The sequence below is a fragment of the Dermochelys coriacea genome, chromosome 3 (genome assembly GCF_009764565.3).
Source record: "Dermochelys coriacea isolate rDerCor1 chromosome 3, rDerCor1.pri.v4, whole genome shotgun sequence".
Lineage (NCBI taxonomy): Eukaryota > Metazoa > Chordata > Testudines > Dermochelyidae > Dermochelys > Dermochelys coriacea.
The window spans coordinates 58,334,223-58,357,258 of record NC_050070.1 but is presented as its reverse complement, the minus strand read 5'-3'; the positions used below and the strand labels follow the sequence as shown (position 1 = coordinate 58,357,258).

General features: G+C 37.9%; 1 protein-coding gene across 1 annotated transcript in view; it reads right to left on the bottom strand.

The window, feature by feature from the left end:
* Positions 1–23,036, bottom strand: part of KCNQ5 (potassium voltage-gated channel subfamily Q member 5) — a 513,662-nt gene that overhangs the window by 20,167 nt on the left and 470,459 nt on the right. The window contains exons 8-11 of the mRNA XM_038397155.2: positions 21,840–21,934; positions 19,525–19,551; positions 10,248–10,468; positions 2,326–2,434 (exon numbers count right to left, since the gene is read on the bottom strand). Coding sequence (XP_038253083.1) covers positions 2,326–2,434; positions 10,248–10,468; positions 19,525–19,551; positions 21,840–21,934 — 452 coding nt within the window. The remainder of the gene's footprint in view (positions 1–2,325; positions 2,435–10,247; positions 10,469–19,524; positions 19,552–21,839; positions 21,935–23,036) is intronic.

Sequence of the window (23,036 nt, the reverse complement as noted above, 5' to 3'; positions counted from 1 at the left end):
AGTTATATGTGTAATACTCTTGCTCTGCTGATGCTTGGTATGGATTATCAGCTGCTTCGTGCTGACTGAGAGCTCCATGGTGAGAGCTTGATCCTCTGGGGAATCAAGATGCCGATTCCTTTATTTTGGCCCTGACTGAGGCATATGGCACCATTTCTCTTAATTCACTATTGCCCTTACACTCTCCTCAAACACATACAACCATTATGGAGAACTTTCACGGTCTTCCCATGTAACTCCCTCCCTCAGCTGGCCTGGCATAGGAGCTTGGAAGAAGTGGGACAGAGGAAGCCGTGGCCCTTGTAGCCAAAAAGTTCAAGTATATGACTTTCAAGAGAGCCCGATTTGCTTGAACTGTTATTGAACAGATCCACTGAGAGAGTCTTCAGTCTCCCTTGCTACTTAGAGGCAGTCAGACCTGTGAGCAATGGGCGTAGGCTAAGAGCCTTTCACTGAAGAACACATTAGTCCTTTCTGTCTCCAGAGATGCAGCTGCCACTGCCTCTGCAGCACACCAGCACTACCTCTCCCATTTGGATAAAACTTCTGGAGGATTTTAAAACAAATTTAATTTTTTTGTCATTTTACAGCAGTTTGGGCACAAACTTGAGGTGTGACTTTGTCTTTCTGAGGATAGCCTTTTGAAACACAGCAGTGGCTCTCTTCTGCTGCCAGAGGTTGTTCTTCTCTAAAGTGATAGATTCTGCCATGAAGATGCATAAGATGGGAGCTGTGGGAGCAGTCATTCAGGGATGTGATTGTCTCTATGTATTCACATGTAAATAATACTTAGATAATAGAGATCAGTCAGTCACACATTGGAAGGTTAGTGTGATATACAGTTTTGTCCCACTATAGAAATTTTTTTCTACTAATACCACATGAAATAATACAATCTGTAGGAAAAATACTTCCAATTTCCAAAATATCTGAAAAGTATTCATGTAACTATTGCAACTTGGTGATGACAGAGTGAGTGAAATAAAATCAATTATGGTATCCTACTTAATTTTTGTCCACTTCTTACATTGACTGAAGCATGTTTTATAGTAAATTATAAGCTCTGTGCATTGTTCAGAAACACTGCAGTCAGTTCATGATAGCATTTTCCCCAATAATTCGTCTTTCAGTGGCAGTGCTTGTCTATAAAAATTGATTTGATAAAGGAAGTATGAAGTTCTGTGTGAGTGTAACTGTGCTCATAGTTGGGGAATCTGCAGTGATTGAATTTCAGGATCTAAATGCATGAGTCTCTACTGCTTGAGTGAAAGGATCAGGCCTTTTAGTTTGAAGACTATAAATCTCATACATCGTCCAGCTACTCGAGGAGGCCAAAGGCCCACACTTAGTTAACATGGGCTATATACGTTTCTTTAGGGCCAGTTTCTGATACTATTACTGAAATTAATGGGGCTACCTGAGAAGTAAGGTGTGAGCATGATATCAAAATGTGGCTACTGGTATTTAGGTCAGTTTCTTTTCTTCCCAAACTCACCATTACATGAACATATTTCCCTTTAAGTAATTTTGTGCAGCTTTCCACTTTGATAAAGGAGACAGAAACTGAGATTAGTTTAAAACTGTTGGAGTCATAACATAACAATGAATTATCATTGACAAGGCTCTCCTTAGCTGCAGGAATATAGCTGTTCTGAACTCACCAGAAGAAACTCATATCATAAAAATATACGCTACTGCAGAAAGATTTGGGAGTAAGCAAATTCAATACACAATGTCAATTTGACAGTGAGAAATATTAGACACACAAGGTGGACGAGGTCATATATTTTATTGGACCAACTACCGCTGGTGGAATAAACAAGCTTTCGAGCTACACAGAACTCTTCTTTTCTGTTAGCTCGAAACCTTGTCTCTCTCACCAACAGAAGTTCGTCCAATGAAATATATTATGTCACCCACCCTTAACTCTCTCATATTCTGGGACCAACAGAGCTACAGCACTGCAAAGTGAGAAATATTATACCTTTTCCAGGCCTGGTGACATACATTCAGTAAATCTGCATCTGTATGTTGAGTGTATTATGAATTACAGAACGTATATTGTAAATCAAGCTTCACTTTTCTCTTTCTCTTCCCATTCAAATGAGCCCCATATTGTATAATATGTTTTTGAAATGTTGAAAAGAGGATAACTTAGAGCTATGGAAATATTTCAGCTTCTAGTAGGCATACTGCTGAATAGCAGTGGGGAGAGAAATTATACTAGCATGTTTACTAGTGATGTAAAAACATAGCCATACAATAATTTCAACAGTCAATAATAGAGCTCTCCAAATATTTCTTCACTAAGTATTTTTCACCCACCTGATAGCTCTAATGATGGTTTTAAGTGCTGGCGTGAGATCTTCTACTGATACATCACATTGGCATCCTCTCTCAACATAAACATCGTCTGTTCCAAGAGTGGTGTCAGCTACAGGATACATTTGCAAGCTAAATAACAAGCACTTCAAGACAATACCCTTGTACATTTAGGTAGCTTTTCTCTCATGCTGTCTATATTGGGAAATAAAACTACACTAAGGAAACCAAGTTCTGCTGTCTAGTCTCAACTAAAAGCAAAGAGGAAAACAGATTTTTAGTAATTAGAGACAGAAAAAGGCCTGAGACCTATTAGATCATCAGTCGATCTCCCTGCTAGTGCAGGATTGTATTGTCCAAATAGATACTGTAATACCAATTCCTTTTTAATGCAGGTCTGCGTGGCATCTGAGTATATCACATCATGTTCTCTAGTTTAAAAAGAAGCAACAAGATAATAGAAACTGGCAGAACCACAATATAGATAAAAGACACTGATACTGTAATGATGAATTATTAGTTATTATTTATATAGCACCATAAATCCTGACAAAATTATTAATTAGTTTTAACTATGTAATTATCCTGCTATATTATTTTAAGTTCACCAAAGCTACTAATAATTAAAATAATAACTGAAAACCATACATAATGCTGAACTTTCCAGGTGTTTCACACTTTTGTCCCTGATTTATTCTTTCCAATAACTTCCCCCATTTCTGGAATCTCCTGGCTTATCCCTAAATACAATACTAAATAAGTCTTTCTTTATTCTAGTGGTATTTTCACTAAAAATCTGATTCTTCTCACTTACACTGGTGTAAATCAGGAGTAACGGTTGAAGTCAATAAAATTACAACTGTATAAAACCACTGAAAGAGGAGATTCTGGCTTCTGCAGTTTAAAATAAAGTGCATTTCTAAATAGTGGCCTCTATTATACAATTCTTGGACCTTGTTCTAAGTGTAGCTTAATTAATGAAAGAGCTCCTTTAGTGGAACATTGCAAAGAAAAATCTGCATAAATCTGGTGTTGAATGAGACTCATGCAATCTGTGAAGTTCTCCAGGCAGTTCACAGACACAAATATCTTCAAAATGTATTTATAGATACACAACAAAAAGTTCTTGTAAGTTTAAGCCAACATGCAAAAGGAGGCACTTTTCTTAATAAATTGTCTTCTTTCTTTCTAATATTTCCATTGGCAGGAGTTTCCCTTAGTATGGTAGGAGCTCAATACAATATGTCAATAATGCTGCAAGGAAAAGCTATAAACCTTGTTTGATTTATATGAGAAATATGCATATTTCTTTATAATACTTAGAGACTTGGAAATGCCACCCACCCACATCAGTGGGTGGGAGAAATTGATGGGGCTGTTGGTGAAAGGGAAACGGTCACAGTAGCAAGGAAGGGAAACGTTTGCCAATGGACAATAAGTAGCTCCTCCCCGGGGAGTCTCTGGCACTCATTGGCCAAATTGGGGGAGAAGGGTACTGATTGGCCACCATTCCCAGCTCCCAGGATTTAGCCAGTGCAGGGGCCTTGTGGAGCCTTTTTTGGCTCCGTTCCAGCTGCCCACCTTACCCACCTGAACTAGGAATGGGAACCTGGCCTGACAGATACTGCAGGTCTAAACAATCGCCTCTTTATGGGATCAGGAGGGAATTTTTCTCCCATGGGCCAATTGGCAAAGGACCAGGAAGTTTTTTGCCTTCCTCACAGCACCTTCAACCCACAGTGGTCTGAGTAGGAACACGCTTAGTACCTAACTAAGGTACTTGGGTGGTGGAGTTTATTTGTCAGAAATTGCCGCTGGTTTCCAGTGCAGTTAAGAGAATAAAATGAATGGTTCCCAGAGGTAAAAGACCTGGGATTTTGGTGATGAGCCTTGGGCTCATATGATAGGGTGAGTCCTTGTGGGCTTCATGGGCAGAGGTCAGACCTTGTAGCACTTGCGGACCGAGGCCCCACCCTGCTGCACCCTCTGTCCCCTTTGCGGGGGAAGGGCGGGAAGAGGGTGCTAGGACTCAGAGCTGAGTCCTGGGGTGTAAACTGAGGAGAGCCACCCCGTGTTTGAGTTATATGTTAAGTAGCCCTGTAAACCTGATGCTAGTTATGGGTAACAAGCCCTGTAATCCTGGGCCAGTTAATGGGTTCTCTGGTAAGGAGCTCTGTAATCCCCACATTGGAACCAATTAAGTGCCTGGTATAGGAGAATATAGGTGATGGGAAGGTAGAGCCCCTCCCTCATGTTAAAGTTTAACAAAATTGTAATCCCATGCATATGTCTGTCCTCATTTTGCTGCTGTGTCCAAAAAAAGTTTGGGGAGCATGTATTAAGAAGAATTTGGAAAATTTTCCAATTTGCATTCCCAATGAAATAAACGTTTATGCTCTGATTAACTTTCCAGTGGAATTTTATGGACATGTATGCATTCCATTTATAAATTTCACTGCCATTTATGATTATGCAGAGATATATGGGATAAAATTATGTTGTGAAATCCCACAAATTGCAAATAAAAATGCATGAGTTCATAACTGTATGTCATATGGTTTGGTGTACAAGTTATGCTTTGGTTTTGATTTATATTTTCCAAATGCCATATGTGCATTCAGTTGTTTAGCAATGTACTTTGGCTACAGTAAAACTGACATTGCTTCATTGCTTAACTCCAGCAGATAGTTCACAGCTATGAATCCTAGTAGAGGGAGGTACCTCCTTGTAAATGCCTAACTCCCTTTAAGGGGAGGGTCTTAGGCAATATTTCTTTAAGATAAGAAGCCTCATTTTTATTGGTTATCAAATAATTAATGCATGATCCTAAAATTCAAAATTCTGTGTGTATAATGAACATTGCATAAAGATTCCCATCTAATAATTATCAGTTAGCTTTAGTTGCTATTAAACTTCCGAAAAATGCTCTGTAGAAATACTGGCAATATTTCATGGAATGGCTCCCAAAACTTAATTAAAAGTAGTTCCTCCACGCTGAGTGATGATAGCAGAATCAGAAGTTTTTCTAAAAACAGTTAATTATATACACCATAATTCTACAGTTAAAAATGCTGATCACATCATAACAGTGAATCACTAACTGATCTGTTATTAACTCACCATAAAAGGAGAGTAAGAAAGAAGGATGATTTTGTTTTGATTCTTTTTAACTTTTAAAATTCTAAAATTTTAAAAATCTCTATCTAACTGATATGTATCAATATAGCTATACACACAAACATATCTCATACCTATGTAAACAGCACACATGTTAAAGTATAGCCATGTAAGAAAGTGCAGGCTATGTGATAAAGTGAAGAGCTATGGGGGAAATATCATGTATCTTTGACTACATCATTTGTTGTACTCTGTCCACAAAACCTCTCTGTTGATGTGAGCTCTGAAATTCCAAACCCCTTGTTCTTGGGGGTGGGGACAGAGATCACCACTGGAGAGTCTTCAGCCCAAATGCCCAGTTTTGGTCAGGGTTAGCAGCAGCAATGACTTCACTCCCGCAAGCACTCACCCCACTAGGGCCAGCTTGATCCTGGGCTTGGCTCCCTTTCCCTTTCTATTAAAAAAGCAGAGACTCCAGCTGCTGGGTAATGGTAATGAGGGTACTTGGCTTTAAATGCAGAAGGTTATGAAGGACAGTACCAACAACATTTTTTAAAATTCTAAAGCATTCCTAAAATAGTACTGTATTTGGCATATGCAGAATACATGCCATGTAGTGTGGTATAATGGCTTAATGGGCACTCAGTTCATGGCTTCACCACTCATGAGTATGTGGTCATCTGAAATTCATTTATGTAAAACCTTTGTACCACATCACATTGCATTCGTGCTCTCTCTCTCTCTCTCAGAGCCCAATTGTGCAACCCTTACTCATATTACTAAACATTTGAAGTCACTGAGTACTCACCTATATGAGTAAATTTTGCACAATTAGACCCTCAATATGTATTGTAGAAATACACATTGAATGACAGAATCATAGGGCCAGACCATCAGTTGATGTAAATTGAAATAACTCTATCAAAATCAATGGAGCTATGCTCATTAACAGCAGAAGAAGATCTGGTGCATAGAATTCAAATTAGAATGGTGGATTATGTTTTAGAAGATCTTACTAATTAATTACAGTGTAAACTACATGAAAATGACAGGAGATATGTTATCAGTTTAAACAATCACAGAAATATTACCCTATTGACTGACATCAATTAACATATTGCTAACAGCACTACAGCTTTTTATCCCAAGGTATTAGATCATAGAAATCCAGTAAGGAGACTAAAGACACCAAATGGCTTAACTCTTAACCAGTAATTGCTAACTAATGAGGGCTTAAAAACAACTAAACTAAGGACCTGCCCCTGATCAAATGAACTCTAGATGAGGGCAAGATCTGTGTGTTATTGAAAGAAAAAGCTGTCATTTTTACAATACATAAATTTTATGGTAATAACTAAATATATGGGGGATGAAGTATACATTTGCATTCTTTCCATGATTTTTATAATCTACTCACCCTGAGGATTCAATGTAAGTACTCTCAGGGGAACAGAAGTGCAGAGAGTTCATGTGAGTATAACTTTCTGCAGTTAAGTTTAGAGATAAGAATAGAAATCAACTATTTCCTTGGAGAGGCCTTTTCAATTAATCAAATGAAATACGTCTGTAATTTCTCAAGTGTTGAACACTTTGATGTTTTATTCAATAAACTGCACAACGTCTTTAGGTTACAGAGAATGTTAAATATCTCCTGCAAAGGCTCAAAAGCATAAAATGGTGGAATACAATGTAACAGGGTGTGTTGGTCCTTATAGATGGCTACACCCTGTTCCTACTTTCATCTCAGAATGGGAGAAAGGGTAATTTAGACCAACCCCTGCTGAGAAGGCAGTAGAGAGAAGGGGAATAAGTCCTGTTCTTCAGAAACCAGAGACGCAACAAGACCTGGAGTAGGGCTTTCCACCAGGAGTGCTGGGGAAGCAGCCCTGGAGAGTCTGTGGAAAGGGTCTGTGAAGAGACAGGAAAGACAGGGAAGGGTAAGTTGTTCAAGGCCTGATGAGGCAGGAGAGAAAAGAACTTCCCATTCCTATGAGGAATAAGATTTTCAGTAGAATCAGAGACTGTTTGTGAGTCCAGCAGTAAGGGGATGAAGATTCAGATGTGCAAGTGAAGGAAAGGCCTGAAGCAATGCACTAGTGGAGTGGGCTGGAGGCCTGTTAGCACCTGCCTTTAGCTAGCGATGCCAGGCTAGAGCTTACAAGAAAAGGTGGGAGGAAGCCCTTTTCACTCTCCTGTGTTAAGGATGGAAGAGCAAGGTAGGAAAGGACTATTGAGTTGTTTGGTCCTGGAAGGATGAAGAAATTCCTTAGCCTGGGGAGGTCAGTCAATCACTGGTACCTGCCTTAAGTCAAAAGAGATGAACTGTGATACAAGAAATGGACCACTGAGTTCCTACACTAATAAGTGGCAAAAGGCCTGGCTCAAGGAGGGTCAAATATGTGTGGTGTTTTGTGTTTGGATGTTTGTTTATCCCAGAAAGGGAGGATTTTTGCTTTGGTTGGAGGGCCAAAGTACCACAGTCACCCAGCCAAATAGCCAGTGGAAGATCATCTTAAGGAAGGAAACTGAGGTAGTGACCTGACACCTGGGAGGTAAGAATACATTACTACAACAAATAAAATGCTGTAGTTCCATTCAGTAAGAAGAAAAAATGCTCTAAGCTAAACATGCAATTTATACACAGTCTATTGAACATCCACCTTGAGACAGCATTTAATAACTATGGAATCCATAGCAAGTGAGGAAAAATTTTGAACACACCAAGGTTGGTAGTACATATCTGAGGGATAAAAGCGAGGCTGCAGAATGTACTGTGTGAGGTTGCTAAGTGTTGCCTATAAGTAGTAAGCAAGCTGGACATCAGTTTGATGACACTGATCCCAGAGGTTGCTGGACTGAGTCCTACAGTGGCAACTTTACCGAAGAGCTGGAGTCATTTAAAGCTGTTGCTCCTTCTGTCACAGAAGAGAAATGGACATATATGTTGGCTTTTTTACATAATGGTGGATGTGCAGCTGGAAACTGCTTACATGCATACAATCTGCGATTACCCTGAGGAACTGGAAAGTATTTAAGTGTATTGTAAAGAATTATAAACTATATTTAGTTTTTATGAGTAGAGATTCCTACAGATGCAATTATGGCATCTTTTCCCTAAAAACAAAGACTGCACGGGAAGTTCCTACTTATTTGATGATGCTTCAAGACTATAAGTTATAGTATGTCTAGGGGAAAATATATGGCAATGTTTGTATAGTTTGTTCGATGAGCATGGGGAGCTGGTAAAAAGGAAATGAATTCCTCAATGTGATGGGGCGAGAGAATGAAAGATAGGAGTACAAAATAAGTGGTAAAAATTAAAAGGAATATTACAATTGTGCTCAGCAAACTGCATTGGTTGTCAGTTTATGTCGAGGTGCAGGTCATGGTATTGATTTTTTTTACCTATAAAGACCTTACTGGTTTGTATCTTACAGACCACTTTCTGTTCCATTGTTCTCTCATAGCCGTTGAGATCAGCCATGGGTGCTCAACCCCTAAGCTGAAAGTCTCAAGATTTGTACATCTGAGGATTCTCAGAGGAGGACCCTAGACTCTGGATTGCTGATCCACAGATGATCTGCTTGTTTTGTTTTCAGCCCTTCAGGGAATGTTGCTAACCCTGATTATTTAGTGAGGCATTTCCTGAATAGGTATGTGGAGTAGGAGGCTCTTAGTTGTGGTCTACGGTGTATTTCAGTTCTATGTATATGCTAATATGTGCTCTTAAAGGGATGCATTTAGCTAAATCACACTCTTGTCTGATTTTTTTTTATTATCCACAATTATTAGAAGTTGCATACATGATTACTGTCATGAAAAGAGATTAGCAACGTCTCTATTTTTGTCAATTGGTTTCCTTTTTGCAGTTGACAGCACTTTGTGTACAGTCAATTTTGCTGCTTCCCTTGTATTCCCCTATTCTATTGTTTACATGTGGGCCTTCAGGGGGAAGTCAAATCTTTATATAATAGGAAAATGTGATTGTATAAACCTAAAATTGCCAGGGAACACTCAGGTAACTGTAATACCAAAAACTACTTTTAACTCACTTTTTGAAATTGATTATATTTCAAGTTGAACTTTGATAGGTTATAAGTTGCTTGACTCTCCCTATTCTTGGCTGTCACTAGGCTCCCTGGCTATCTTAGTCCTCTAGCATTGCATCTGGTCTCCACATCCTTGGTTATCCCTGACTAGAGGGGCCACTGGGTCCCTGTTGATGCGACATCATAGAGGAAGATCTTTGATGAAGTGAGAGTTACATTAGTGAAAAAACAAGATTTTTGTGAAAGTGCTTAGCTGGTTGAAGGAGAAGGGGAGAGGCATAACCTCAGGTCCTATGGCTCTCCTATATCTTCCCTAAAACAGGAGCCAATGTGAACAAAACTTGGAATCTCCATTCTGTCGGAAATTCTGACACTTCACAATGTCCTTACACAAAACCATGATCTTGTTTATCTATTATCTGTTAAGGTTGGTCTATGCATAATTTGCCTAAGATAAAACCACAAAAATAAGGAAATGGAAAGTTAAAGCATCTACTAGTACATCTCCCTCCTCTGCCCAGTGACACAAACTCACCACTAGCACCACCACCAAACAGTATACCACAGAAAAAGCACTACAGCTTGAACTCTAACCTAGTTGGGAAGCCAGTTTTCCAGTACCCCCCTTCTCCAAACTCGAGTATCTGCAGTGATTTCCTAGAATTGTAGAGAATGGATGGTCGTGGAAGTCTGCCGCTTTGTGGCAAAGGGGAGATAGGGACAAGGTATAATGGAAAATACACATGAAAAATATCTTACCATCTGCCACTGGTTTTGGCTGAGAACTCTTCAGACGCAGTGAAGGTCTGAAACGGGTTCGGTCATTGAAGCTCCAGCTCTTTTGCACTTTGGTTGGACTGCTCTCTGCAGTAACATCAGTACCTGGTGACCGTCGATCTCCAACTGATGCCTGCCTGCTCTTAATACTCTGGCCTCTTGGGCTAGCCATCCGTACCCGCTCTTTAAAACTTAACTTCTGGCTGTGAAAGAGAGAAATATATATTATTTCATATTTAATTCATTCCAGTTTCCTTTGTAATGTGATAGACATGTAGATATATTTATTTCCAGCAACTAAAGAAAGCACAATGTAGATTTTTAACCAGTGTTTCACTTTCATGGAATATATTCATTCATTGGGATAATGCTCATTTGAAATAAGTATAATTCTATAAAGACATTATCATTGAGAGTGTATAGTGATTGCAATGATAGTAAATCTAACAAAATGTAATCCAGTAATAATGGTTTAACCTTACAGACATACTTTTAAGGTTAGGACTTAATTTTAGATGATTACAAATATATTTCCATGTAAGACAGCCCAGATCAGTGCATTTCTGATCATCTCTACAGATAAACAAGACAAATTGTTCTATTATTTCTGCATGCCATGTAGTGTTTGTTTTTTAAACAGGCAAGATTAATGTTATTGTTATGTTCATGCATTTTCAAGACATGACATTTTCCAACATTTCATACATATTATTAATGATCACATAAATTTAAAATTCTTTGTTACAGCAATCATTTGGACAAGACAAAAACCAAAATGAACACCCCCCCCCAGAAATGTTATTGATGTGATGGCTGATTCACAAAAATGTGATATTATACTGTATGTTTAATAAAGTAATTTTCTGTCTTTGAGCTGGGAACTGATCAGCTGGAACAGCCACTAGGAGATGGTACTTTAGAACCAGTCAGCTGAAATAGCCTGGACATGCTAGTGATTGTGACTGCTTGATCTAAGATGACCTGTATATTGGGAGAGCTACAGGAAGAATGCTTTTCTTCAGTCACCTGTGACTTTTCCCTTCTACTTACTCATGGGTAAGATTTTGGGAGCCCCTAATTTACAGAATGTACAATCCAGCTTTGCTCATGTTTGTATATGTTATGTAATGTACTTAATTTGCTCACTCGGGCTGTTTTGTGTAACACTTTTCCATATTTATTTATTTATAATTTGCACTATTCATTGTCACTATCTTACATATGGGACACAAATAGGAGACGGAATGGAGTAATCCACTTTGAACCTGTGCATGCAGTTTGGAGGCATGAAGATGTGTTGTATCTACATGATTAAGTTCAATAATCTATACTAGGAGAAAATTTTCCTGCACAATGATCCTATTCTTGCAAGGGAAGGGATTGACAGACACAATTGTATTGTGGCTACATAACAAATGTGGGAATTTTCTGTAATATTTTTATGAACAATGTGTGTGTCCCCATCTGACTTTCTATTGTTACCTATTGGATATAGAGGGGTTAAATTGCTTTTTCCTGGAATTGAGCAGGAGGTATGAAGTGTTTGGGCTGTGTAGCTGTCTGGGGTAGTAGGAATGCGCCATTAGGAATTAGGCTGGAATCAACCCAGATGAATGGAAGATCCTCCTGAGGTAAGGGAATCTCAACAACCAAAGATTTACTCCTACCTGCAGAAGTAGCTGAACGTGTGAACACAGCATGGCTGTGTCTGGAGAACAAAGACACAAAGGTGTTAGGTGTTTGAGTGAAGAAAAGCAGGGTTCACAGACACAGGGAAGCTCACTGGGGACTGAGAGACAAAGGGAACGGGGCAGAGGAGATGGGAGGACACTTTAGGGAAATAGGGCATGGCAAAAGCTTGTCTTCCCCCAGTGTGAAACCTATCCTAATTCTGCCTCTCTCAGGACAACCCAGACTTTCAGCCTCTGTATTCCAGGTCACTAATAAATTGTTACTTTATTTTGAAAAATCTGCCTAGTGCTGTTGCAGATATTTATTGAAGAGCACTGTGCCCTGAAGCAGGGGGAAAGTATCTTGCAGGAGCCTGGCTCGGCTGGATTGCAGCAGGTAGCCATCGAGATACAGGGATTGGTGGGGCTTGAAGGCCTAGTTTTGGAGTTGTGGAGGCCATTGGCCAGTCCCTGTGGAACAATAGGGATCCTTGGAGTCCAGCACACTAATGGGATATTCCTCACGAGACCAGTTAAAGCCTGGGGCATAGACCAGACCCTGTGAATCCATGACAGGCCACGCTTAGGAGAGCCTCTTGTGAATGTATTGACTCTAGCAAAAGGGACATTGTGTTCCAGTGGCAATAAATCTTTTCGGGGGTCATGGCAAAGACTATCTGCTTGTTGTTCATTACATTGAGATGCAGCCTGTTCTGCTTCTCTCATGGTCCCTGTGTTTTACTATAAGAAACTAAAAAGAAGCGTTTTGAACAGAAATGTATTTTGCAAATAAAAAGAAATATTAAAATGTACTGTTCCATGTTTACCTGCTTAACAAACTATATTCTGAAAAGACAAAGTTCTCATATGTAACTATATGAAATGGAATCACATGATCTTCTGAGGTTATGAAATTTTCAGATAATCATACACTCTTTGTCCATGCATCATACTATGTCTCATACAGCTGAGACTGACTGAGAGGCAGTAGGCGGCAAGCAAAGCACATGCTGAGCGGCTTATAATGAGGTCAGTTTCAAGAATGCTATGAAACATCACATCAGTAGGAAGATCTTCATTAGACAAATATGGCATGTTATATCCCTTTAAAAAATACTTGTTTCTGTAATTTCTCAATCTAATCCTTTTCTCCCCTTGCCCAAAGTAAGCAATTTTTGAAACAAACATGGGATGATACTGGAAATGTCATCTCTTTCCATTGCAAAATATTAATCACACCTGGAACAATAAATCCTGTAGTGTATTGAATACAAAAGACCCTCAGAACCTATAATCTGAAAGAAAAGCAAGTTCTAAGGGTTGTTTTACAGTAACAGTTACAGTTCAAGGCTCAGTTCAGCTCTCAGTAACTTTTGTTTATAATCTGTCATGAGAATGTAATCTAGGAGGCAGTCATTTAATAGCCACACTACAATGCATTCACACTAGTGTGCATGAATTACATAATGCAAATGTATTTCTTATTATGGGTACTATATCTATACATGTGCTCCCCATATATTGTATTTGCTGTATCAGAGATAAAAAAAATTAATTATTTCTCAAGCAAGAAAATCAAATGATTATTTTCTAGAGAAATCCTATAAAGTAAAAACTTTCTGGAGATGTCACTTTGTCTTACATTAATTTAACCGATTGGAAAATTGATAAGGTAGCCATAACAAGGATTGATAAGGACTATATTTTATTACCCCAGTAAATGCAAGCAAAAATAAAATTAGATGAAAAGTACATATTACTGCTGCTAAATCAACTCATTTGTACTAATACAAATCTCTTTTCTCTCATCTTTTAAAAAGATGTCATGGATGTATTGCTTTGAATGAAAGCCATCCTGTTAATGTCCAGTAGAGACAAACATGACAGCATGAAATTGGACGGGGTAGACTGTGGCGTGTGCTCACACATTGCTGTGGACTTGTCAGTTTTCTGGGATTAACACTTGAGGGCCCTCTTAGCCGCCACGCAAGGGTTCTTGTAACTCCAACCTGAATGCTGACCCAGAAGGCAAAAGCTTTAAGGCACTGATTCAGGGAAGCAAAATGGTTAAGTGCTTTCCTGAAGAGGTGTGGTCTTTTGAATCAGGGCCCAAGTGTACAGAACCTGAATGAGCCCCACTATCCCTACCGTATAGCAATTCTGTTCTTTTTGGGGGGATGATTCTGTTCTTTGTTGCTTATATTTTATCTGTTTAATCTTTTATGCCTTTCTATTTGTTGACTTTGACAATGATAATCTTCTTGGACCTACTGTGTTCTTTTGCTGCCTGTTGCAGAATTCTGTATATTTCTATAGCTATAGTGCTGGAGCTTTAAAGTCTTGGAAGGCAAGCCTACACTACAGCGCTACTGATGCAGCTTCACCACGGTATCATGTCTGGTGAAGATGTGTTATGCTGATGGCACCTTGGTGAGAAGCATAAGCTATGTTGGCAGAAGAGTGTCTCCTGCCAACATAGTGCTGGTATGGACAGCGCAAAACTTGCATTGCTCAGGGGGAGGACTTTTTCATACCTCTGAGTAACATAAATTAGATTGACTCAGGGCTGGTCTTCACTATGGGGAGATCAACACTGCTGCTATTGATGCAGCGGGTGTCGATTTAGCAAGTCTAGTGAAGACCCGCTAAATTGACAGCACAGCACTCTTCGGTCGACCCCAGTACTCCAGCTCCCCAAGAAGATTAAGGTAAGTCGACTGGAGAGTGTCTCCCATCGACACAGCGCAGTGAAGGCATTGGGATAAGTCGACCTATGTTGACTCCAGCTACGTTTTTCATGTAGCTGGAATAGCGTAACTTAGGTCGAATTACCCCCGTAGTGAAGACAAGCCCTTAAGCGGTAATGTAGACCTCCCCTAAGAGTAGGGATCAGTTACAACTGGAATCTTTGGAAAAAAGAAAATGACTTCTCTTTAATTTTTGTACTCTGAAGGCATTAGTTATAACATCTCACCCACTTAGTCCTCCACCCCGCTAGTCAACATACACATGTTCTCTTGCACAGGGCTTTGTACTCCTTTTAGTTTTCCCAAATTTTTTATTTTCTATCCTTTGCTTATGAAGGAACTGCTGGGGGGGGGGAAGACACACTAGGGGTCACTGTGGCTTCATTGGAGGGATAGTGAGCAATATTCTCTAGTGGACCAAATTACTTTAGGAGCCCGATTACTCCAACTGGGTGCACATGACACCTATTGAAATCAAACTGAGTCACACACGTGTATTTGATAATCCAGCCCTAGAAGTTTAAGATGTAAGTCTTCTCCACCAGCCTCATGCTAGAAGTGTGAACCCAAGAATGGTGATGTTATACCTCACACCTTCTATGAGCATAGGCAAGAATTACAAGGAAGTAATTTTAGTTTAGATTTCAATGTAGTAATGGAATTTTAAAAGAATACATTTGAAGCTTTTTGTGAATGGTGTTGAAAAATAGTGCATTTATTTCAAATTAGTCTCTAGACAAATAGAAACTATATTTTTGCTCACTTTATAATTTCAGTCTGGGATTATAATGACTTTTTGAAATCATTAAAAAAAACTTTAAAAAAATTGATGTAGCAAGTTTTTGGCCTAGAGCAGAGGATTCTCCCCTGAGATTCATAAACTAGAAATTACCATGTTTGGCAAGAGATAAAAAAGTCAACAGAGTCCAGTTGAAGCAAACCATTGTTTTAGCATGCAGTCCTGTACACTGTAGATAATGCACTGATTCAGGCACTGTCTCCAAGGGAATTCTTCTCAGTAGCAACTGTAAATTGAAGTTATTGAACTAGCCTAGCATGAGATACCTTAGTATTCCCCACTAATTAACATTTATTTGACATGGGAACACAGCCTCCGCTGTTGCAATAATCCTCTTGGATTTAGGAAAATGGAGTTATCCAAATATCCAAGAACTGTTTAGCTCTTTATAGGATCAAACATTCCAAAAGTTCAAGTCTCAGGCAGAAGAGGTTACCCAGGCTTAGAAAAGCCAATGCGTGCTGCACTCTGCAGTTGTCAACTGAACGAATTTTGAGGTGCTGACACACTATACTATAATATACAACACTTTATTGCCATTATATTAATACAGCACTGCAGGCAACAAGCAACAGGGAAAATTACAAGCACTTAAAAAAAATCAAGAAAGGACCCTAGGAGAAGTAAGAAATTGTAAAGCACTAAGAAGGGGAGGTAAACTGATCATGCACCTGATGTTAGTGGCATTCTCAAATATCATGGGAATAGATAGGATGCTGGATACCTATGTTTCCGAGAGCTGTACATCCTGAAGAGCTTCTGTTTATTACTACAAAGCTTACTAGGAGTGAGGGGAAATAGAGGATGGTATTACTAAGCATTCCACTACTAGGAAAGGAGTTAGGTTTTCCATATAAGCCAAGACAGGTTCCAGATTACTGACCGTTCTTTTTTCACAATGGTGGAGGCAAAGATAATAAACAAGGTAATCATTTAATTTTAAATCTGCTATGAGAAACAAATACAATATTGTATATGGAGATTCCAAAATATAATACATTTGAAAGAACCAATCAAAATGAGTAGAATAATAGGTCTTTTCTTGAACTCCTATGCAGGCAAAACTCCCATGGCCTGTAATGGAGAGTAGTGCTAGAGTAATGGGTGGAGGATCAGGCCCACTATTTAGTACTTCTATTTAAAAGGATATTAAAAAACTACACTACTTGGGTGAAATTTACTTTCCTGCAGAGAGAATCATCCCAAGGCCTATGCACAACTTGAGGCTCCTGGAAGGTCTGAATATAGATAGGGCTTAAGTGAAATGTTCTGCACTGACCTTATGCTGGTCCTCTGCACAGGGGTGAATTTCACTCATGATGAATAAATTCAGATTTAAAATGGCTTGCAGAATTCTAACAATGATTTACAGAATAATCTAGTTTACACCAAAGAAAATACGAGAAAAATACAGTCTAATTTTATAAAAGAGAAAAAATAAAACAGCACCTCTATATAATATTTAGAAATACTAAATATAAACTGTTGTGCATTTTGTTAGCAAAATTAATGTTCATGTACAGCTCAAAGGCTCAGTTCTATCCTCCAAACACAGAGTGACAACTTAGCCACACATTGAAAAGTTCTAGGTCCAAATAGAAGTTAATGAATAAAAAATATTATAAAATGTCCAAAATTCATTTTTATAGGCAAGAAATTAAAATAATTTCCAGATAAATGGATAAACATTTCTTGTTTGTTTTATTAAAACAGAATTAAGAAGAAAAAGCATGTTCACAAAGCAATTCAATGCACTGCGAATACAAACACATTTTAATATAAAGACACCATTTATTTAGTTCACATAGCATCACATGCAAGTCACTAAGCATCACAGTAAAAAGAAGTTAAAGACTAGAAGATAGTTAACTTTAGAAAGTGCATTGCAGAACATTGCATTTACATATTTAATGCAAAAGACTACATTCATTACATATTTTTTAATTGATGTAAACATACAGCCATACAACACTGTAGGAACTATTAACAGCCACTGACAACAACACTATACTTAACTTCACTTAAAAAGGCACTGAATGGTCAGCAGGTTTACACTAAAGTCAAAGATATCAGTTAAAAATTAAAAATGATTGATAATCTTTAAAACTTTTCAATTGTATTTCTTTTTCCTTGGGAAAATTCAATTTTAACATGCTATTGTGTATTAGCGGTTGCAAAGTGTTTTAATGCCATGCAAAAAAGTGCATTTTGATTCCTATTCAATATACAGGAGTAACAGAAAATATTGGTTGAGATTTTCAAAGGGGATATGGCCACACATCTTCCATTAGTATTAATTCAATGAAAAGTCATTGAAGATATATGGTTAAATCCCCTAGACTACTTTAAAAATATGAACCATTATCTTAATCATAGGATATACTATCATCTTGATGTTCAGGAATTTATATGTGTAATTTCTATTTATGGTAAAGGGAACTGTGTGTATATATGCTCACCTGTCAAGGTGGGAATAATTCCCTTCTCTTTTGTCTAAATCATTCTTTTTGAGAAAATAATGTAAGGGGATAAGTAATAGAATTATAGAATATCAGGGTTGGAAGGGACCTCAAGAGGTCATCTAGTTCAACCCCCTGCTCAAAGCAATGACCAATCACATCTACAAACAGCTTTCTATAAAATCTGAAATCAGTTTTTGAGCACTGTTGTTAAAAGAAAAAGGAAGTATGAATAGTATTTGTAAAGTTTTGATCACACGTTATACTGTTCAGTGTAAAAAGAGTAAATTGTTAGCGGGCTCAATGAGGGAATATATTTATATATGAAAAGACACAAGTTTGACAACAATATCAAGCTGGTTATATGTGAAAGACAGACTAAATAAAGTGAATGTAATGGATATCTTAGAATGGATCTAGGAACCTCAAGAGGTATGTGTGTAATGTTAATACGAGTTACATGCACATCAAGAGAAGAATCAGAATACCGTAGCTTCAAAAGCGAGAAGGACAAGTAGCAAGTTGCAGGCCCACTAGGGAGATGTAAACAAGTTCACTTAACTTTAATGTTTTAGACTATTGGGATGTCCAAACTCCTCAAATGTGGCTCCACAGCCCATAAGTGTTACAGGACTGTAATATGTCCCATGTGCAGCTGCAATTGTGGGCTGGTTTGGCTCTGGACTATATTTTATTTCTTTTAAAAAAATGTTTTTGGGTGTCATGCAGCTGGTGAGATAAGCTCCACCATTCCTTCCTTGATCACTGTTGTACTGGAGAATTGACTCCTGAACACTAGTTTTTGGGATGGTGTAGTTCAGTGGTTCTCAACCTATTTACCACTGTGAGTCACATATGTGGCCTGCAATGTGTTATGTGGGCCAGAGCCAATGCTACCTCTCTGGCCCTGAAGATGTCACATGGGCCACAACTCTGTGCTGACTGGGCCGCAGGTTGAGAACCACTGATACTCTAGTTACTCTTCCAGCCACTTGGCCCTTTTCTGACTCTGCTCTCTGGATCTGAGCTGCCAGTAAGGGGAAGAGCAGTATTTACAGGTTGTGTCTTCTGACTGACATACAACTAAGCCAGGGAAGATCCCTCCTTGGTGTTAGAATGATGATGGATTCTCTGAAATTAGAAGGCCAGATTCAAAGATGCACCTACAACCTTCACCAAAATCAATGGGAGTTGTGCCCATTTATCTTATGACAGAATCTGGTGCACAGACTCTGAACTGGAGAGAATGCTTAAGTCATTATTCTGCTGTAATGTAAAGTAGAGCTGGGATCTTCCCTCAGAATAAGGGTGTGCTCTGCGGCTATGAAGATTAGTGGTCCCCTAGACTTTCCCATGGGAAAATAGAGACAAAAAGGCATTTTTTTGCTAAATTAGGCTGCTAATGTAGGACAAATAAAAATGAGATTTCAGACAATAGTAATAAAAGTTTACAGAAATGATTTTCCAACTATTACAACTTTGTGTTAGCCAACCTATTTTGAACCTATTGTACAAAAGACATTCAAAACCCCGTTATAAAATTTGGAGATTTAAAAATATATAACAAATAGATAAACCACAAACCTGTTAGATGTTTCCCCTTGTTCTTTCCTTCAGGTGTCAGGGTATGGGGAGAAAAAACAAATTTGTTATGCAGATAGTAATTATTAATACTCAATTACAGATGGTGTTAGATAAATGCTAAATTGTAAATGGATGTGTTAATTAAATTAATGTGAAATACACAGGTTATAGTGCAAGCACAAAACATTCAAGCAACATTCAGAACTACAATATTTCTGAAAAATAAACTTCTCAGTCACCTTAATACATGCATAACTTGCTTAATACATATCACTGCAGACTGAGTTGGCAAAGCACTTACTTAGGCAAAATGCATTGGTGACACATATATAACAGAAAGCTGTAGACTTTTTATTTGATAAAGTTATCTGCAGTAATGAAACATGTTTGATTTAATTAGGACTGTGATAGCACAGCAATGGATTTATTTAAAATGATTATTATACTTTATTTTTCTTGAGCTATAATTGTATTCTAGACTATTTCAGATAGGATATAGCTTATTTATATAGCTTCATATTAATTCATCTATGCAAAAGTTGCCCTATACCTGAATATCTATTTGTCTCAAACAAAATTTCACATTTATTAAAATCAATATTTGTGAATTCTGTGATAACTTTTAATCTGAAAGCTACTTTTAGTTTGAAGTATTCAGGATGAATACTTGTGGTAATGGATCACTTATGGCTCAGTTCTTCTCAACTCTTTGAAATTCACAGATCAGCTTTCTGTAGTCAGCCAACCCTTTTTGGCTAAATTTATCTGGCACATAATCTTCTCTTTACGGTTGCGTGGGTGTTCATCACACGTTTGAGATGAACAGCTGGTCTCTTGCACTGGCCATAACAACAACAACAATAATAATACTTAGGACTTCTATTACACCTTTCATGCAAGGTTATCATTGTGTATCTTTCAAAGCTGTACTTAGTACCCTCCATTCCAAAGTATATGCCCCACATTTGGGGCAGTGACATACTGCCTTGTGTTAAATTTTTTCAGAGCTACGGAACAATCTTGGACCATTCCTCTTAAAGGGTGAATTTCTGCCAAAGCACTGAGAATTTTCATCCAGGTTGTGACATCAGTGTACTCTCTATTGGCCAAATTCTTACATTAGAGGTACAATACATGGTTTTATTCTATTGATTACATGTGTGTATATCCAAGGACATAATATCACCTAACTAAACTCTTAGTATATCTGAAGTTATAACTAAAGGCTACATTCCCAAGAGGTGGAATGTCATAAAGTTCTTTGCCACTTTGGAAGCACAGATGTTTCTAAAGCCTCACAGTGCAATGTAGAATAATACTGCCCATGAGAATAAAGAGTAGTCACTGCATTAATTATAAAAAGAAAAGGAGTTCTTGTGGCACCTTAGAGACTAACAAATTTATTAATAAATATAATAAATAAAAAGTACTCCTTTTCTTTTTGCGAATACAGACTAACACGGCTGCTACTCTGAAACCTGCATTAATTATATTGCCTATGCTCCCCTACAGAGGATTTGCCACTGGAAAAGTAAACATGCTGATTTAAAAAGATTAATAAGGATAACAAAGAGAAATTTAAATTTCTACTCAGAGAAATGTAGTTTATGTATAAAGCAATATAATTAGAGAAATAGGAAATGCTTGTAGTGGATAAATGATTACATGAGCTTCCAAATTTATCTGATTCTGATCTCAAAAATTCTATGGGCCTGATCCTGAGCTGTGTGGCACAGCTCCATTGACTTAAGTGAAGCTAATCTGATTTACACTACATTTACAGTTGAGGAGCTGGTACATAATCCCAAATTCCAAGATCGACGGTAGCTGCTAGTTCTTCAGTCAATCAGTAAGCACCATTCGCTGAATTATGAAGAAAGCATGTTGTATGGAAACCAATAGGTATGAGCCCTATAAATAGTAACACGTCTTTACTACAGAAGTAGGATGAATTAGTGTGACTTGGAAATGGAGGCTGTGATTATTAATGTGTGTATTGATTACAGTTAAAACATAGCTGGTACAGTGCATGGATACGAGTAAAATATTAACCTTGACAGATGAGGGTTTGTAAGAAAATGCTTTGAATACTTTAGCACAGTAATATTTCATAGATAAATGGAAATGGATTCTATTTATCCTCACTGTGTTTGGAGTCTCTATAATACTGGCCAGATTTGTTAGTTGAGACCTTAATGAAAGGAATTAGTGAGAAAGAGAGAGAGAGAGAGAGAGACAAACCAAACAGAAATACTAATTTTCTATAAGCTTGAACAGACATCAAGAACAGCACCAGCTGCCATATTTGTACCTACTTTGTAGGGCTGCAGGTATGCAAGGCCTTCAAATGAGGCTTCCAGGTAGCAATGGAAACCGATTTCTCATCAGCCGCATAACTACGCCATACACACTACGTGCAGGATATATGATAAAAAGAAAAACAAGGCAAGAGGGAGCAGGGGATGAAACAAAAATTGAAAAGCAGATTAGTAAACCAATACAAGTCATGGCTTTTTTTTATCATTCATAGCACTGATACATGCCTGAGGGGTGGAAGAATACTTTCATAATATCGCCAGGTGGCTGTCAGGTTTGTTCGGCTGGAATCAGTGGAATAAAACCGCCAAGCAGCCTGGTATGAGGAAACAATAGAAAAGCACAAAGGAACCAACAATATGTGAAATGAAAATGCCACCATATTGATTATGGAAAGTCTGGACTTTTTTCAAACCAAGAACATTACCTGTTAGGCTGTCTAAATAAACATTAATACCAACAAAATCTAACAAAAATTGCTAATCAGGACATAGTAAAATATGGCTAATAATCTCTGGGTAAATATCACAATACAACCAGTAAACAGAAGGTGCATAGTAAGCAGTGCAGTGATTTATTTGTAAAAATCCCACGGGAGAAACTTTCACAAAGTTGCAGACTGAAGTAAGAAGGGTGTAAGAATTAGAGCTCACCAAATAATTTTTTTTTTTTTTGGTTTGGGGCCAAACTGAAAAATGAGGAAAAAATTGTTTCAGGTTCAAAAATTCATGTAGTTTTTTCAGTTTTTCTCACCAAAACAACCCCCCTCCCCCAATCATTCAACCTGATATTTTGGGGGGGGGCGAGGGGAATGTTTTGTTTTGGGTGTTTTTTAACCTTTAAAATATTTTTTAAACAAACCTAGTTAAATACAGAAATGAAACCTTGTTTCAAAATTAAAAGTCAAAATGTTTTGTTTTGAAAATATCAAAATGAACCATTGAGACTTTTTCCAATTTTTTTCATTTTTCATTCTGCTGAAACTATTTGCCCAATTCAATCCAAATGTGCAAATAGTTTTGTTTGACTTTTCTCTGAAAAATATTCACCCAGCTCTAGTCATAATATAGTTTGCAAATGATAATGAAAACCAACCACAAAAAAATTAAGAGGAAAGGTAGAATATTCTCCTTGGCTCAGGCATTTTTGACTATATAAAGCTACGAAACAAATAATTTGGAGGGTGGAAAGTAAAT